At 48.8% G+C, this 19,349-nt stretch overlaps 1 protein-coding gene across 2 annotated transcripts in view; it reads left to right on the forward strand.

Moving 5' to 3' along the window:
* glp2r (glucagon-like peptide 2 receptor) overlaps window positions 1–19,349 on the forward strand; it is a 117,674-nt gene that overhangs the window by 41,364 nt on the left and 56,961 nt on the right. For both annotated transcript variants that reach the window (XM_072483081.1, XM_072483082.1), the window contains exons 3-6: window positions 6,209–6,313; window positions 8,235–8,359; window positions 12,568–12,674; window positions 15,771–15,927. In XM_072483081.1, coding sequence (XP_072339182.1) covers window positions 6,209–6,313; window positions 8,235–8,359; window positions 12,568–12,674; window positions 15,771–15,927 — 494 coding nt within the window. The remainder of the gene's footprint in view (window positions 1–6,208; window positions 6,314–8,234; window positions 8,360–12,567; window positions 12,675–15,770; window positions 15,928–19,349) is intronic.

Here is a 19,349-nt window from a genome sequence, read left to right on the forward strand (position 1 = left end):
ATTTATTACAGGCTCTTGGAACTCAATTGCTGGTTCGAATGGCTAAATTTCCAACCTGATTCTTCCACAGTCTCAGCCACCAGCAGTTTGTGTGTGTGTGTCACCCACAATTAATTTAAATACTAAGAAAGCCAGGTGCAACGTGTATCTGAAAACTAGTTCCTGGTGGGTGAGGTGCCCAATTAGAAATGTGGAATCATAGAATGACAGTGCTTCACTGTTGAGCTTCCATGGTTGTTTAATAGTAACAATAATATTGAAGTGAGTTGTTTTAAATATTAGGAGGATAAAGGTTGCATGTTTCAAGTGGGTTCTGATTGTTAATCATTTTTCCAGATAAGCACTGAAGGAATGATGGTTTTATGGCATTCGTTTTGCTTTTTTCACAATGCAGGACTGATTCAGGCTGAAGGGTTTTGTGGAGTAGAGCTATGTTTTGTACTTGCATTGATCCAAGGAGATTGAAAGCAAGACATTTGATTCCGTTTTCATTCCACACAGGTCTGGCATTTATTCCCGTCCCTGGTAAAAAGCGATTGCCAGCGGCAATAGTTTGCTACCAGATTGCTGGAGGATGAGAAATCGACCTGCTGATAATGCACTGCGCTGTCTGCAGGCAATATGTTCTGACAGTGTGGCTCCTCTGTTATCATCATTGTGGATCTTAGTTTAGGCTTTGCTTGGTTAGGATCAGTAAAGGCTGATGGAGGCAAGGCTATTGGTAAACATTATCTTTTATTAAACATTCTTCTATCTATTATACATGACAAGGCACAAGGCTTCACACGCTGCCATCCCTCAGTGAGCTCTGTTGTCATGTGCTCTTACATCACTGATTACGTAGATTAACAATTTACATATTTAACAATACGTCTGCCCCCAGGTCTCTGATGCTACTCAACAAATTATTTACATTATCCTACATCGCCCCCCCCCCCACTCTGACTCTATTTAATATATTATTTACATTAACCCATATCACCCCCAAGTTTATAACTCTATTCAATACATCATTTACAATATCCTACATCTCCCCTAGGTCTGTCACTCCATAAACAGAATATTTATACTACACCCCCCATGGGAATAACAGGTCCCCCCCCCCCCCCACCATAGCATGCACACATGAAAGTGACCCAATGACCCCCACCTGTCAGAAACCTCCATCAGTTACTCCCAGCGGAGACCCCATCAGTCATCCCCATCAGGCCCCTCCCCCTCGCAACAGTCACCCCTGCCTGAAATCTGAAGAGCAGTCCAGATAGTGCAGTGAAAAATCACTGCATTTTCACTTACTCTTCCTCAATATCTACTGCCTCAGGCAAAGGTCTTTAAGTAGCAGTTGGTACAAGTGTCAGCGGCTTCCGCAAACCCAACCCCCAGGAACCTTGGTAGTGGAGCCCCTCTGCAGCCTGGCAGTGGCAAAGGATCACTTCGTCAGTGCTCTGATCGCCCCCACCGGGCTCCACCATGGCAGGCTGCGCTTGGCCAACCTCACACCAAAGCCCGACTGGTTAAGTTCTCGATCAGAGAGGGATACCATCACAGTGGGGGAGGGTGGGGAGACTCGGGTTTCAAGCCCCTTAATTGGAAGCATATACATGATTAATATTGATTTGCATGTTCTTGCCAGGATGGAATGTGTGGTTTGCGGAGGTCAGCAGTAGGGCAGCAGAGGATAGCAACGCGTTTGGCATCCGGCGCCGATCCCATTTTTCGAACAACCCGCCATTCTCCGCCCGATCAGGAATCCCGATGCCAACATCGAGCAATGGAGAATCCACCCCATTGTTTACATTATACTACGTCACCCTCAAGTCTCTGACTCTGTTTGGTCCATTATTTATATTATCATACATCTCCCCCAAGCTCTGACTTTACTTGACACATTAGTTACATTATCCTACATCTCCAACACTGCTCAAAGACTGAGTCTGTGCTTTCCATCTTGGAAAGTGGCTTGGCTTGTCCTTGGTATATTCTTTCAGCAGTATAGTTAAGCCTGAATTTCAAAATGGTGGAAGAATTAATGCTATGTACCTTCATGCCTGAAGTTGTATGTTGGTGCCATGGTCTGTTACAATACCACAGTATCATCTCAATGATGGACACTAGTGCGTTGGGAAATGTCAAATGAAACTGCAATGACTGTCGACCATTGCTGATGCTAAGGGGGGGGGAGGGGGAATGAGTGAATGAGGGTACTCACGTCCTTGCCACCCCTCAGACTTCAGGCCTGCCGATCCCCATTTGTCAGGGCTTGCACCAATTCACACCAACGCTGGGGGTGGGGGGGGGGGGGGGGGGGGGTGCCGGAACATCCCAGGAGGCAGGTGAATCGGGGCCTCCTGTCTGTAAATTAGATTCAGAGCTATTTGCATGTGTTTCATTTGCTCAGGGCTCTGAAATGTCCCTTGAGGTCAACGGGCATTTAAATAGTCCATCAAATTTTACATCCTGCCCGTGACAATTTAATCCTCAAATGCACGAAAGGTAAATGAAATCCCTTCAAAAGAAGCCGAGGAGCATCAAAAGCAGGTATAATTTCCTCATCATACCTTATTTTGGGGGGCGGGTTGGTAGGAGCAGAGATAGACCAAATATGGAAGAGGAAAGTTGATTTAAAATAGTGGGTAGGTGTTGTGAATCAGGATGGAATTGCTTTCATTTTATTTTTAGAAAATCAGTTCAGCACTGACTGTTTGTTGATGCTCCAGGCATATTGCAGTTCTGAGATTTATTTGAACCAAAAGACTAAATTAAGAAAAAGGACTGGCGTGTGATGAGGATATTAATAGTTGAACTTTTCCATTCAATGTTAATTTATAAATTGATCGTTCATTTCTGTTTGGAATCACTGTTAAATGGCTATGATCTGTTGAGTGCCATGAATAACATTTTTAACATTGCATTTGACAAATCTTCTAAATTCATTGAACATTTGACCTGCTGTAATTTGGGTCGTATTCGCTCCTAGTGCCAGCGGGAATCACTCCGGAGTTCCTGCTGGCGGGAGCGCTGAGTCTCCGATCAGGAGACTCCCGCCCATATTATTTTGTACATACCCTGCACCTTAGCAGATGATGCAATGGTTCCTTTATGTTCCACAACAAATGAATAATTCACAATGTAATCACTTCTTCATTGTGGTCAGGTAATAACATTTTGGTAGCATCTGAATTAATCATACGCTGACAGTCTCCTGCAGATAAAAATCCAAAACAATCTATATGTGCCTTTGTTTGTTTAGATGATGCTGTGAAATACATGATTTGCTTAATTGCCTTAGTCTATCACTCCATGGAGCCTTTTTAGATGTCCATTTACCAAACATTGACACATGTGAGGCATAATGGTGATTTGAATTAGCAATTACCTGATTACTGTTTATATTGGGCCGCACTATACTCTCCCACCTGAAGCTAGCAACAAGTTTGTGCATCATTTTAAATGGATGCCCAGCAGTCCCCTGATCTATTTTGTGTGCCTGCTGGTTGCCGAGGAAACCTGGTCTAAAGGGTTTCTCGGGGTGAATCATCAACTGGATGGTCATTTAAAGGGACTTGAATGTTCCGGGTAACATTTTGGGCTTTTCGGTAAATTTATTTTCAACCTGTTGGCACTTAGATTGCCCTAGATTTTTCTTCACAATTTCCATGATTTGCGTTTGCTGTCCAATAAAGGATGGAGGGCAGATGAGCGAATTGGGAGGCACAATCAAAGGGCCATAGCCATGTCAAGCTGGAAACCCCATTAGGAGAGGTAAGCGAGGTAGGGTAAGTGCCGACAGTGCTAACAGAGGCTCATCACCCTTGAGTGATGTAACACAGACCTGGGAGGGTGGAACAGGGCAATTGGGAGGGGAGGGGTGGGGGAATGGAGGGGAGTCGGGTGCGGGGTTACAGTGGGATGGAAGGGCGGATGGAATAAGATGATGTACAAAGCTACATCCTATTAGAAGCGGGCTGGGCTGAGGGCCTCCCTGGTCTTGCGGTCATGACGGAGTCTCGCCGCCACCTGTCCTCTATCCTCCAGCTGCTCACATGACTCATGGTTCCTCCCCGAGCTCATCCTCCAGCCCCTCCTGGTCTGGTTCCTCCTCCTCAGATGAGGCCTCATGTTCCTCCTCCTCCACCTCCAGCACGTCTCCCTGCTGCTGTGCCATATTATAGAGGACACGGCAGACCACCACGAAAGGGACGACCCTCCAGGGGGTGTACTGCAGTGCACCACCAGAATGGTCGAGGCATCAGAACTGCAGTTTCAGCACTGCTTAATGGCAGCCTCGGTCTGGGTCTCGTTATATCGGGCCTCTACATTGGTCTCTGGCCTCTGTACTGGTGTCATTAGCTGGAACACTGAAGGCATCAGCACCACAGAAGCAGCAGACAACAACCAAATAACCAGACAAGTTGACCGTTCAGGGAGTGGAACCCCTTCCTGTTAATGAAGAGCACTCTCGGATTGCCCGGTGCACGCAAGGCAACATGCGTGCCATCTATTACCCCCTGGACTCGGGGCATCCTGAAGATGGTTGCAGCCTGGCAAAATGATGGGCTTGGTCCAAGTTCATACAGTCAGCTGCCTGGGCAAACAAGGCATCCGTGACTTCACGGATGCACTTGTGGGCTATAGGTTGGAATCTGCCATACAAGCCCCTCGCTCGAGCCCTGGAATGAACCCGAGATGTAAAGATTCAGGGAGGCGGTGACCTTGACGACAAATGGGAGCAGGCATCCTCCTCCTCCATGTGGTGCCAAGTCCGCAAGGACATGGCACAGGTGCCCCACCATCCCCTTGTCGAGGCGGAGCCTCCTGTGGCACCTGCTGTCCGACATCTCCTCAAAAGACTGCGACACCTGTGCACCTTGGGCCATTGCCGACCTCCCCCTCTGGTTCCTTCCCTAACCTGATCGGTGGCGGGGTCCTCAGGGTGTGGGGCAGGCCCCTACACATGGGGTGCCGCCTTGAGCCTCTGTCAATGCTGCTGCCGCTGCTTTCTCTGGCATCTGGCCACCTGGTCTGCCATAACCACTGCAAGGGCAGCTGCTGTGGGATCCACATTATCATCCAGCATGTGATATCTGTAAGGAATCGGAGAGGGTGAGACACCAACAAACAGTTCTAGCTTCCAGCCCTGTACCCTCGAGTCCCCCAAGCCTCCCCTACCCTTATGTTCCGGCCATCGCTCAGGATGCCGTCCAACGAGCCAGTTGTGCTGGAGACCCTGCATTGCACACGCACTCCCGACCACAGCAGCGGCCCCTGGGTACCAGACCCCAGACCCCCGCCGGGAACATTACTTGGACCAGGCGCAGGTTCCCTCACCCGATCCCCACGCCTACCCTCTGGTCATGGGGATATCCCCAGTGCTGAGACCCAGCTCATGGTTGTTTGGTTGTTGGCTGCTGCCTCTGTAGTGTTGATGCTTCCAGTGTTCAGGCAAGTGTCCAGGCCTCGCAGTCTGATCGGGATGCCAGGCAAGAACACTCACTTGCGGCATGGCACGTTTACCCACAGGAATACACTTGGGGGCTGTGAAGTGCACGTATAACTAACAATGCCAATTCCCTATTCACAATAGCCTTCAGCTGTGCAGCCAGAGATCAGAGAGGGTTAAAATGACCTGCGCCATATTACCATGGAGAGGGCTTCGTCCTGCAGCTGTTCGGTGAGATCGACGGCAGAATCTGAGGTTTCCCCTGGTATGGGTACACACTATACAGGGGTGTGGCATGTTGAACCCTCAGGCTCCAAGCCCCTCACTCCCCAGCAGCGCCCATCAAATCAGACTTAAACACTGCAGTGTTCTGTGTTATAGGAAATGCAGAGTAAAATTTTCATGACACTGTCTCCACAAGGCTCCCACAATTTTACCTTAACTTCAACCTCAGAACCTCGAATCTGTGATACTCCATTTCATACAATAGCCATTCTCATGAGCTTTTTGTGTGACTGCTGTCAATTAGTGCAGTTTTTACTCTGTGGATTCACTTTGCTAGAGTTAGATTGAGGCTGTACGAACGAATTTCACTTGAAATCCAAAATGAACGATCAGCAATGAAAACGCTGTTACTAAATTAGGTCTCAATTCTTGAAGCTTATCAGGCATAAAACTCAATTTTCTATTTTTGTTTTAAACTATGCTCTTAGAAATAGGTTTGCCTGCAATCGTCGGAATAATTGAGCTATATTTGCTTCTAAATAGGGGTAATTTGTAACGAAACATTTGACCAATTTGTCTGCTGGCCAGAATCGTATCCAGGAAATGTGTCAGAACCATGCCCCTGGTACCTCCCTTGGGTTAACCCAGGTAAGCATCAAGCAAAAGTCACTTAATTTGTACAATATTTGAGCCTTGCAGCTATATCTGAGGAAAAATATACTTCTGAATGTTATTCTCCTTTGGTTCTCAGAGAGCTCAGTGCCAATTGCAGACAATGCATCTTGAGTCAACCATTTATATGCAAATATTACTGAGACAAGAAACACAAAGCAACCTGCTGATGACTATCCATTTGAATTCCTCCCTTCTGAGTGTAAGGGTCCTGGCCGACTTGATGCTCATCCTCAGAAAACTGATCAGAATTTAGTAGAGCAACAATCAAGCCCATCTTACACCACCCCCTACCGATTGTGCCCACCACCCCCTCCCCCAACACCATGGCACAATGTACGGATACACCAATGTGCTGCACCATCAGCCTGTTTGATTTTAGAATACATTGCATTATTAAAATGCCAGTATATCTTTTCAAAATGCATGAGTTTTTGCTGTCAATGTAATATTTAGTTGTCGTCAGATTCTCTGTAGGATTGCTCCTAAATTCTGTATAGTGAGTGGTGGCCTTGAATTGGCTCCTTGCAGAATTTGTTACAAGGAAGGCAGCTTTAAAAGTAATCTGTACACATGGGTGTAAAATGCACTCATACTGCACATTCAATCATAAGAAATGTAACAACCGTGGACCTCAGTATCAATCAGACCCAAAATTAATTTCCTCGATCCTGACATTCGGGTCATCCAAGTCCTGAAGGTGCGAAAGTGCAATAATTTGCAGATTCAGTGGTCATCCAACACCTTATAATGAGTGTTGCCAAACAATTTCAGCAACCACTGCAGCCAAGCTTGTTGTACACAGGCCAAGCTTTGAATGGTTGTCATGTCTAATTTTAATCCAAGGCACCGCATTTATCCATAACACCGCTATTGCTACCCCAGTTTGAAAGTTCTAGCTCCAGGTGAAAAAGGATCAATGCTCTTCATCTGGATAGCTTAGCATCACATAAAGTAGCACAGTTAACCGCTAAGGAAATACCTTACCTGCACCAAAGTTTCTTTGTTCATGTAGTGTAAAGGGTTAATGCAGAAGTTGGTGCCTTCCACAGAGAAGACTGTGGACAGCATGCATTCCACACATCCTCAAAGAGAGCAAAAACCACAGTTGGAGGTTGGCGACACCAGCACACGAGACTGGTAGGGGTGGGGGGGGGGGGGGGGGGGGGGGAGTGGGGGGGTGGGGGGGGGGGGGGGGGAGTAAGAGTAGGATGAATATGTGAATTGTTAATGTTACTGAGTAGAATGAAAGACTGGGGGAGGTGTAGTACAACAGGTTAATAGCGATTAGCTGATAGCTGCAGTGCATCATCAGTGGTGTCAGATGATCTCAAATCATATGTAACTGGAACCTGAGGGAAAAAAGTTGTAATGGAGCCCTGCTAATTCCGTCTCTGTAAATATTATAAATAGTCAATAAACGTTGACTAGTTTGCATGAGCATAGTTTCCAATTTGCTTCTATCGGAGACATCCAGAGCTGGGTTGTGCTAATAATAGTTATTAATATGTATAAAATTGACAGACAGGAAAGAATTAGCCAACACGTTCAATTCATCAAGACTGCCTCACTCGCCATGACGACCGGATCATTATTCTACGCACTTTTCAACTGCTTCCCCTCCTCTCCTGGTTCGAGCCATGTTACCATGTGGGAAAACAAGGAAATATCCGAGGGCTAATAAGATAAATGATGTTCTGGAGAATTATTTTCTGAACCCCCCCCCCCCCCCCCCCCCCCCTCAGATAAGCAAAACTTGTTCCAGGAGATGAGTCTTCATTAAAGCCATAGAACTGTAAATCCGCACCACCATCAATCTGCTGCCGATAATCTACAAACTTTTAAAGCTTAACCTTAGTGACTTCAAATGACTTTACCTCACTTGCCTCCCTTGCAGAGAGCACACAAAGGGTCTATAGGTACTGCCTGGATGATGGCAACTGGATGACACTCTCAAATTCTACAGCTATCTGGCGGGATCATTCTGAATGTTCCGAGGACAGCCAGGATGTACAGCAAAAGGTAAGCTATTGGAGATTTGTTCTGCAACAGCAATTCCTGTTTCCTTAGTCATCACAAAATGACGACTGTACTGCATACAGACTCCCATCTGACCATCCATTCTATCTGCTCCTCATCCTGCTGGGTCGTCTCAAGATATTGGCAGGGTTCTCCAGTCCCCCAGCCACGCGTTTCTCGGCCACGTGCCGTTCGCTGGTGGCGGGATTCTATCTTCCCGCCGCCTGTCAACGGGATTTCCCATTGTAACCACCCCACGCTGCCAGGAAACTCACTGGCAGGTGTACACTGCTGGCGGGAAAATTGAATTGCAATGACTGGAGAATTCCAGTCATTAACTTTGGTACAGCACCTTTGTTCAATTTTTGCCAAATCTGATAAAGTCTTTTATTGTAAAGAAAATAGTTTCTATTTTGTTCTCAGTCACTCATGAACTTGCCAACTGGTGCCATGAAGTTTGGTTTGTATATGCTTCCATTGTGTTCTGTCGGTCCAGTTGCTGTATTGTTGCACTGCTATGCTGTTTGGCGAATGCTGTCAGATGCAAAGTATGTTAGAAGTTTGGAACTCTTCCAAAAATGGCTAAATCAGTTGTTAATTTTGAACCTGAGATAAATAGGTTTTGTTATTCGATGGTATAGCGGAAATGCTTCCCAAATTATTTCCCAATATTAATTTCAAAACTTCAAAATTAATACAACCCAAGTGCCAAAAAAACAATAAAACAGCACAACAACATTCAGTGCAGAATTATTGAAGTTCATGGCCGGGATTCTCCTAGAATCAACGGGGCGGCCAGTACCGGCACCAAAGAGGCGTCAACCATTCCGGCGTCGGGTCGCCCAGAAGTTGCGGAATCCTCCGCACTTCCGGGGGCTAGGCCGGTGCTGGTGAGGTTGGCGCCTCGCCAACCGGCACTGAAGGGCCTCCGCCAGCCGGCGCGATTTGCCGCATGTGCAGGATGGCCAGCGTGTTCTGGCGCATGTGCAGAACCGCTGCCGTGTTTCCTGCACATGTGCAGGGGGTTCCTTCTCTGCGCCGGCCATGGTGAAGCCTTACAGAGGCCGGTGCGGAGGGAAAGAGTGCCCCCACGGCACAAGCCCGCCTGCAGATCGGTGGGCCCCAATCGTGGGCCGGTTCACCCTGCGCCCCCCTGAGGACCCCCCTAACCGCCCTCGAAGCCAGGTCCCGCCAGTATAGACCATGTCTAGTCCACGCCGGCGGGACTGGCCGAAAACGGGCTGCCGCTCGGCCCATCGGGGCCCGGAGAATTGCCGGGGGGGCCGCTGCCAACGGCCCCCGACGGGCGCGGCGCAATTCTCACCCCCGTCTGAAAACCGGCACCGGAGAATTTGGCAGCCAGCATCGGAGCGGCAGGGCGGGATTCACGCCGCCCCCCGGTGATTCTCTGACCCGGCAGGGGGTCGGAGAATCCCGCCCCTGGTCTTTTATATTAACATATCGTCATCGACATTATAGAATCCCTTCAGCACAGAAGGAGGCCATTCAGCCCTTTGGGTCACTACCGACCCTCCAAAAGAGTCCCGTACCTAGGTCCCTTCCCCACACCCTATCCCTGTAACCCCACCTAACCTGCACACCTTTGGACCCGAAGGGGCAATTTTTAGCATAGCCAATCCATCTAACCTGCTCATCTTTGGACCATGGGAGGAAACTGGAGTACCCAGGCGAGCCCATGCAGACACGGGGAGAATGTGCAATCTCTACACAGGCTGCCACCCAAGGCTGGAATCATTACCAAGCTTAATGAGACGCATGGATCTGCATGTTGTGACACAGTTTCTCAAAATCTGGCAACTTGCTCCAAAGTGACATCCAGGGTTGATTAATTACATGATTTGATGCAGACAAGTGTGCTAAATCAAGTTTCAAGCAAATAAAAAAGGAAACATCACTTTCAACAGGCGAATTATGATATTAGGGTAGTCAGTCTTCATGCTGAACCAGAATTTTGAAACCATCTGTCACCATTCATCTCCATTACACTCAGAATGGCACATGGCCAGACTCTCACTCTGGACACTTTGCGAACTCCATTCATAATAAACCTAGATCTCAATATAACTTGGATGTAAAGTTTCAGCAGTTCTCTCCAGCTGTTTACTCAATTACCTGGAAGAGTTGATGAACTGGGCATGTTGAACACAGTGATGCACAATTGCATAAGACTGTTAAACGTCCACAGAAATAAAGGACAGCAAGTGTTTTTTGGTCTGTGTTCATAGCTCCTTAACTCCTGGTAATGGTCGCATGAAACATTTTGGAGACACTGTGAGACGTTCCCTCCGATCTTGAACAATCATCTTCGTGGATACCATTTTTTGAACAAAACCAACAACCATCAGGCAATATCAAATTGTTTAGTCTGTAACACAGTATAGCTTTCAAATTCCCCATTCTTTCCTTCAGGATCTCAGAGCAGCAGGGTCTGCAAGCTGGTCAACTCAGTGTGGCCCCATTCACTATTTATGAGACCCCCAATCGAGGTCATGCCCCACAGTTTGGGAACCCTGTGCTAAACAATATGGGGAAAAGGCAGGTGGATTGAGTTCAGTTGCAGGTCATCTGTGATTTCATTGAATCATTGAACAGATTCAACCGAACAAATGTTCCCATGTTCCTTCAGTGCCAATTAGTGATTCTTGTGTGTAAGGTAATAATAATCTTTATTGTCACAAGCACGCTTACATGAGCACTGCAATGAAGTTACTGTGAAAAGCCCCTAGTCGCCTCATTCCGGTGCCTGTTCGGGTACATTCAGGGAGAAGTCAGAATGTCCAAATTACCTAACAGCACGTCTTTCGGGACTTGTGAGAGGAAACCGGAGCACCCGGAGGAAACCCACGCAGACACAGGGAGAATGTGCAGACTCCGCACAGTGACCCAAGCCGGGAATCAAACCTGGGACCCTGGTGCTGTAAAGCAACAGTGCTAGCCACTGTGCTACTGTGCCACCCACGGTATGAGAGCCAGCAAATTGATTGACTAGTGGAATCTTTATCCTATGTCCACAGTTTTCACAATAAGCCATAGGAAACGAAAGAGAAGGAACTTATCAAGCAAAGTGCTGATTATTGTATAATCCCTGTGACCAACACAGCTGACATCAGGGGTTTCTTTTAATGTTTAAAACTTTATAGAATTTACTGTACAAATGTATACTGATGTACTGAGGAAGATGGTATGTTGGTGAATAAGTATTTTGAAAACCTCATGTTTTTGTGAAATTATTTACGGGAGTAAACTCCATCAACATAAAGGATTGAATTGCTTGCACACAGTGAGTGTCATTTTCTGATTGTGTGTTGCTGAAACAGGCCCTCAGCCACCCCAGTATCTTTGACACATCTCCAGTCTCCAAGGTTTCTTTGTGGGGAAAACAGGTTCTTTGCCACCATTAACTTCTCTGAAAATTACTCAGGTTAATACCTCCATGAAAACTACTTATTGACTCACCTCATCTTCCCTCTCACTCTTTTCAACCAATTGATGGAATTCTGCAATTTGCAAGTAACATACCTGACAAAAGACAGATCTAACCACCTCTTCTGAACTGCCAGTGGCATTATCATCCCCAGGTTCCCCACCAGGGGAACATCCTGGAGGGGCTATCGCTGATCAGAAATTGAACTGGACTGACCACATAAATATTGTGGCTACTAGACAGACAATTATTTGGGTATTCTGTGTAGAGTGGCTCACCTGCTGACTCCTCGAACCCGAAACATCCACCACTGAGAAGGACAACGGCAACTGTTTCATTGGAACAGCACAACCGCTAAGTTCTCCATGTTTCACACCATCCTGACTTTGATTTATTTTGTCACTCCTTCCTTGTCACAGTGACAAAAATCTGGCCCTCCCTCACAGCTTTGTAGGAATACTTTCAATACTAACTCTGCAATGGTTCAAGGTGGAGGCCTGCCAACACCTTCTCAAGGGAAAAATAATAAATGCTGATTATTCCAGTGAAACTCAAATTCTGAGAAAAAATTCTGAGGGCACAAAGTTATGAGCCCTGGTCCCTTACCTAGGTTTCACAACATGCATTTAGAAAAAAGATTTAATCTTCCGTAACTGGGAAGTTGCATTTATTGGATAATTTGGTTGCCAGTTATTCAGGATTACAGGGAAACACAACTCATGCTGCTATTAATAATATGTTGTTTTGTTTTGTCACACCTTTGCAGAAAAATCCACATGGGTTACTGAAAGCACTGCAGTTGATCTACACCGTGGGTTACTCTCTCTCATTGGCCTCCCTCTCACTGGCCTTGCTGATACTGCTGTGGCTAAGGTCTGTTCTCTGCTCATGTTGAGTGCTCTGAGAGTGTTATTGTGGCCTAAGATTTGAGCCTGAATTAGTTATATTTCTTGATATTATTATAGCTTTGCTTTCCTAACTCTTGACACTGTTTTATATCATGAGGCAAGGGCATACTGATATCAGGGTACAACATCAATGATTAAAATGAGATAATATCCATTGTATGTGCCGGTTGCCCCTTCTGATGTATCATTTCTGCCCTGGCTGTGTGCTACATGAAGGAACTAACTATCTTTTGTGTCTACCATGAGAGTCCTAATGGCATGATAGGATAAAAGAAATGGGGAAAATTAGGAAATTGCACGAAATCATACCTCTTTCTCATATTTTAAAGATAAAACACGCTGTGCAACAAGCTGGTTATACAGCTTAGGGTCTGATTATTATTGTTAAAATTCCTATATTGACCATGTATTAATGTATTACATGTGAAGTTGAGTGGAAGATTTACACTTCCTGACAGTGCAGCAAGAACTGCGATCGGGCGGAGAATAGCGTACAATTGGAAAATCACGATTCGCACCAAACGCCAAATCGGACACTATGCTCTGATCCCCCCCAGGTGGCATCAGTGAAGGTCACGCCCAGCCCGGGCATGCCCATGCAAAACAGTCATTTGCATGGATTTAAATCTCATCAGGGGATTGGATACTACATGCTCCACCCCTCTGCAATGCTCCGCCCCTCTCAGGCGGATGTCACGTGGGCACAAATTGGTGCAAATATTTACAAGCAGGCCTGAGTGCCATGGTTTCTGAGGGGGAACGGGAAGCTCAAAAAAACTCTCAAAAACAATCAAAACTTGTTGCTGGGAGGTGACTGTCTGGGCCAAGGGGAATGGCAGGGAATGACTTGGTGCCATGATCCAGGTGCCCCCCTTGGGATCGGGGTGGCCTGGCTCAGGCCACCATTGCTGCAGTATGTGATTTTGAATGCACCCCTTTGGTGCAATTTACAGGCTCCTGGCTGTTCACACTGCTGATTGCGCACTCTGTCCTGAAAATGTTCAGAGAGCCTCTGGTGATGTGGGAGCCCGCCCAGGCTGCTCTTCTGGAAACTGTCTTTCCCCAGGTGAACATTAAGGGGATGGGCAAGGTCATGGTCAATCAATGGCCCACCAGGTGCTGGCAATCCTCAGTGCATTCCGCAGAGGCACAGTCCCACTGCAGAGGAATCAGGGGATTAGCAGGGCTCACCGCAAACAAAGGACACCCGCACGGTGGCCTTTGGAACCTTTCCTGATACACTGTCCCTCTCAGGGAAAAGGCCTTTACAGTGACACCCACCACTCAGGATCACGCGCTGTCTCCTGGTGAGGCTGGCAGCACTGACTGTTTCTTCCACCTCCTCCCAGGCACTGTTCAGGAGGGCGGGCTTGAGTCTGCGGCCCACCCTGGGGAAGAGGATGATCCTCCTCTCCTCATTGACATGGGGTTGTGGCTCCACTTGAAACTGCAAAAATTGGGGGTGGGGGGGGGGGGGGGGGGGGTCAGCAGTGGTGGGGGGTGCGGAGGGCAGGTCTTCTCTGAGCCATCTTCATGGCTGGAATGAGTGTGTGGTGAGCTACAGCTTATCAGACTCTTGAGCACGAATTCCGGCCCCAGCAGTTACTCTCCGCGTGGATGGGAATTGCTTCCAATTCACACTTGCAGAGTGCTGGCCCATATACATGTCCTGTATACATGTCCTGAATCTCGGAACAAATAGTGCATCTGACGAGAATGCGAATCGCAGCTATTCAGTTCTGGCGGGAACTCCCAAGCGGAGAATCAGTCCATAATTTTGTTCTTGAAGATGAATTGGGGATACAGGTTTTATTGTCCTTCAGTAACATCTGTTCTTGACAAGCACAATTGCAACGCCGAACTAGAACATTTTTTGCCCGATCAAGTCTATTACGTCTATTAATGTCACTGTGCTCCCTCTTCTTCTTCCTCTGATTATTGTTAATATCATTTTCATAGAATTTACAGTGCAGAAGGAGGCCATTCAGCCCATCAAGTCTGCACCTGCCCTTGGAAAGAGCACCCCACTTAATCCAATACCTCCACCCTACCCCCGTAACCCAGTAATCCCCCTAACCTTTTGGGCACTAAGGGCAATTTACCATGGCCAATCCACCTAACCTGCACATCGTTGGACTGTGGGAGGAAACCGGAGCACCCGGAGGAAACCCATGCAGACACGGGGAGAAGGTGCAAACTCCACACAGTCACCCAAAGCCGGAATTGAACCCAGGTCCCTGGAGCTGGAGCTGTGAGGCAGCAGTGCTAACCATTGAGCCACCGTGCCGCCCATATTTTAGTTTAGCTTCAATCTATTCATTTTTCTTTGGAGCCCTATCCTTTGGTGGTGCCTTTTTGTAATCTTGCAGTTATATCTCTATTTTGTAGCTATCTAATCTATCAGCTCAATTTGTCCTTTCCCAGCTAGTGTCCCTATTCTTCATTAATTTTTATTGTTTTCACATCAAACCTAACTATGTTGAGATTGTTCCCATTTGTCCTTCTAATCCCTCAGCAGCTTTTCCCCCAATTTTATTTTTCTGGACTATGTAAAGCAATGCTTATTTTTTTTGTTGGACAAGAAATATTTTAATCTAGGTATCAATCTTGGGTGTATTGTGAAAATAAAATCCATGGCCCTCATGCAGGGATAGAATCCTCCCTTATAATGCAAACATTCCTTCTGTTCACTCACAAAACAGAATTATGTTCCATGTTGTGCACTTTGCCTCCAAGTTAAGGCATTAACTTGAGGCATGTGACATGATTCCAAACATGCCCTTATAACAGCTCTGCAAACTGGACCAAGGATTGAGCAAATGCAATGAATATTGTGTAAAATTCTAACCAATAGCCAACAACATCCTTTGTGTGTCGAATCCATTTCATTAACCAATTAAATATAAAGCACATAAGAAAATATTGGAACAAGTATATTCGAAGATTTACAAAGAGAATGCTTGCGCCATGTGTCTGTATGTAAATTGCATTTATGGGTGTGGCCGAAAGAGAATTCTGATGGCTGGATAATGTTGACTTCCTTCATTGTTCTTTTCTGTAGGAAACTGCATTGCACTCGGAACTACATCCATATGAATTTATTTTCTTCCTTTATTCTGCGAGCTCTGGCTGTCCTCATTAAAGATATTTTCCTGAATACCACTTACTCCAAACATCCAGATAATGAAATGGGATGGAAGACCTTTTTTGACGCTGAGGTAAGCTTGATGTTCCATGGCTGGTGTAATGATATGCAGCCATGTGACCAATGGGTCATCAGAACAGAACACAACCAATGGGTAATCAGGACACCCAGAGGTGGCATCACACAAGAGGGCATCACCCGACCACTATAAAAAGACAAGGCACTGCCTCTTCCACCGGCAGAAACCTGGGGCGCGATTCTCCGACCCCCCACCGGGTCGGAGAATCGCCGTGGGCCGGCGTGAATCCCGCTCCCGCCGTGTCTCGAATTCTCCGCCACCGGAGATTCGGCGGGGGCGGGAATCGCGCCGCATCGGTCAGCGGGAATCCCCCGGCGATTCTCCGGTCCGTGATGTGCCGAAGTCCCGCCGCTGTCAACCCACGCCAGCCAGCATGGATTGAACCACCTTTGGGACAGCGGGACACGCTGGTGCGGGGTCCTGGGGGGGGCGCGGGGCGATCTGGCCCCGGGGGGTGCCCCCACGGTGACCTGGCCCGCGATCGGGGCCCACCGATCCGCGGGCGGGCCTGTGCCATGGGGGCACTCCTTTCCTTCTGCCTTCGCCATGGTGTCCACCATGGTGGAGGCGGAAGAGAACCCCTCCACTGCGCATGCGCGGGGATGCCATGAGCGCCCGCTGACACTCCCGCGCATGCGCCGCCCGGCAAAGTCATTTCCGCGCCAGCTGGCGGGGCACCAAAGGCCTTTCCCGCCAGCTGGCGGGGCAGAAATCAGTCTGACACGGGCCTAGCCCCTCAAGGTGAGGGCTTGGCCCCTCAAGATGCGGAGACTTCCGCACCTTTGGGGCGGCGCGATGCCGGACTGATTCGCGCTGTTTTTGGCGCCGGTCGGCGGACATTGCGCCGATATCAGAGAATCCCACCCCTTGAGAGCAAGACGTGTGTGGTTAATAGCACCGTCACACCATAGCATGTGGTCTAGAGCAAGTTCATATAATTAGTAGAGTATACTGTGTTACTAGAGTCAGATTAGTAGAGTGCAGAATTCATGTAGGAGCTTTGTTAATCGCTCAATAAATACGTTCAACTTACCTCAGAGTCTGGAGTATCCTTCAGCAACGCCTACACCAAGTAGCGGCTTATTTTATTCTAGTAACATAACAACACAGTTGGGAGTCTCCAAAATCCCGGACCAAGTGTTGACGCTGGCGTCAAAACCGCGCGAGCGACGCCGGTGTCAACGGGCCTCCAGGCCCAGTCATTCTCCCCTTCCTTGGGGGCTAGAACGACGGTGGAGTGCTGTGCGCTGCTCCGGCGCCGAAAGCCGGTCTGCCACGGCCGGTGCTACCCGCGGGCAACATGGCGGAGCCCTACAGGGGCCCGGCGTGGAGGAACATAGGACCCCCCCCCCGGAATTAGCGTGCCCGCTGATTGATTGCCCCCGATCATGGGTCTGGCCACAGTGTAGGTACCCCCCCCCCCCCCCCGGAGTCGGCTCCCCCCCGCCCCCCCCCACCAGAACGGCGAGGTCCCGCCGGGTAGGACCATACGCAAACGATGCCGGCGGGACTCGACGGGCACGCGGCCCGTCGAGCACGCAGAATCGCCATGGGGGCCGCTTTCAACGGCCCCTGACCGGCGCCGCAGCCCGGCGTCGGAACGGCGTGGCGGAATTTGCGCGCCCCCCCGCCCCGCCGATTTCCAACCCAGCGTGGGCTCGGAGAATCCCGGCCCATATCTTCTGCCACAGAATTTTAAGCCAAAATCACTGTCATTCATAAAAGCAAAATATTGTGGATGCCGGAAATCTGAATTAAAAACAGAAACTGCGGGGCATCCGGTGGGGCGGGCGAGCAGGGCGGCCGCAAAAAAAAAGAGCTCGGGGAAATCCCCGAGACCCCACGCACTCCCCGACTATCGTCGGCCTTTGGGGCCACCACGAGCAGCCAGCGGGGCCGGTTTAAAAGCCGGCGAAGAACCCCGCGCGGGGTGTCGGGCGGCGGGGGCTGAGGTGCCGGGCCCGGCAGGTCGGAGCAGCGGGGGCGGAGCTACGAAGAGGTCGAGGCGGCAGGCCCGAGCGCCATGTAGGGAGGGTGCTCCACGTCGGATGGCTCCCAGCTAGGAAGAAGAAGGTTTGAAGCCTGGTCCCAGGTGAATGTAGAGGAGAAAGAAAGCAGATTCATGGAAGTTTGGTAAAAGTTTTTTTTTCTCAAAAAAGAAGAATGTCAGGTTGATGAAGGGCAGGAGGGTGAAGGGGGAGAGAGGAGAAAGGAAAGAAGATAAAAAAACAATAAGCCGCTAAAAGATGCGAAAAGCTGCGTCAAAGAAAGGAGGAAACGCGGGTTCGCCGCCGAAGGAGAAGACGAGCAAAAGCAAAAGTGTTGACAGGATGGCGGAAGCCGAACTGCAAGGCAGGACCGCACTACTTACGGTGGAGAAGATGACCGAGGTGATGGTGGTGGAGCTGGAAAAACGTTTGGTGAGTGTAGCGCACAATGACTTACGCGAGACGAGAAGCGATGAAGTTGATCTAGGCTTTATTAAGCGAGACTTGTCCCCAGCAGCTCAGCAACAGAATGAGGCTGCGGGGAGAAGCTCGGGCTCTTATACTCCGCCTTCAGGGTGGAGCCAGAAGTCGGCAGATCCAACCAGGACCTGGGACCTCTCAGCCAATAGCCTCTCGGCTTCACAGGTACCACAGTACCCCTAATACATACCACCACAGTGAGGCACATGGAGATCCTGAGGAAAGAGATGGTGGTCGTGGTGAGGTCATTGTTGGAGGAGGCAATCGGCCCGATCAGGGTGGAGGTGGCAAAGGCATTGGCCGAGGTGAGAGAGCAGGGTGAGAAGATGAAGGAGGTGGAGGAGGCCGTGACACGACACAGCGACCAGGTCACCTCGATGGGAGACGAGCTGCGGAGGGTGGTGGAGGTTAACAGAGGGCTCCGAGCAAAGCTGGAAGACTTGGAAAACCACTCAAGGCGGCACAATTTGAGAATTGTGGGCTTGCCCGAAGGGACAGAGGGCCCAAGGCCAACACAATACTTCGCTAAGAAGTTGGCGGAGCTGATGGGGGAGGGTGAGAACCCCACCCTGTACGAGCTAGACCGAGCTCATCGGTCATTAAGGCCGAAGCCCAAAGTGAACGAGCCGCCAAGGGCAGTAATTATCTGCTTCCATGAGTTTTGCATGAAGGAGAAAGTATTAAGCTGGGCGAAGCAGAAGCGTGAGGTCCTGTGGGATGGTACTGCGGTTCGGATCTACCAGGACTGGACGGTGGAGTTGGCAAAAAGACGAGCGGCGTTTGGGCGAGTGAAGGCGGCTTTGTACAAGAAGGGGGTGCGATTTGGTGTGGTGTACCCGGCGAAGTTGAGAGTAACATATAAAGCCAAAGACTTTTATTTTGAGACAGCGGAGGCGGCTGAGGCGTTCGTAAGGGCAGAAGGCTTGGGACAGACGTGAAGAGCGGAAC

The sequence above is a fragment of the Scyliorhinus torazame genome, chromosome 18 (assembly GCF_047496885.1).
Source record: "Scyliorhinus torazame isolate Kashiwa2021f chromosome 18, sScyTor2.1, whole genome shotgun sequence".
Taxonomy (NCBI): Eukaryota; Metazoa; Chordata; class Chondrichthyes; order Carcharhiniformes; family Scyliorhinidae; genus Scyliorhinus; species Scyliorhinus torazame.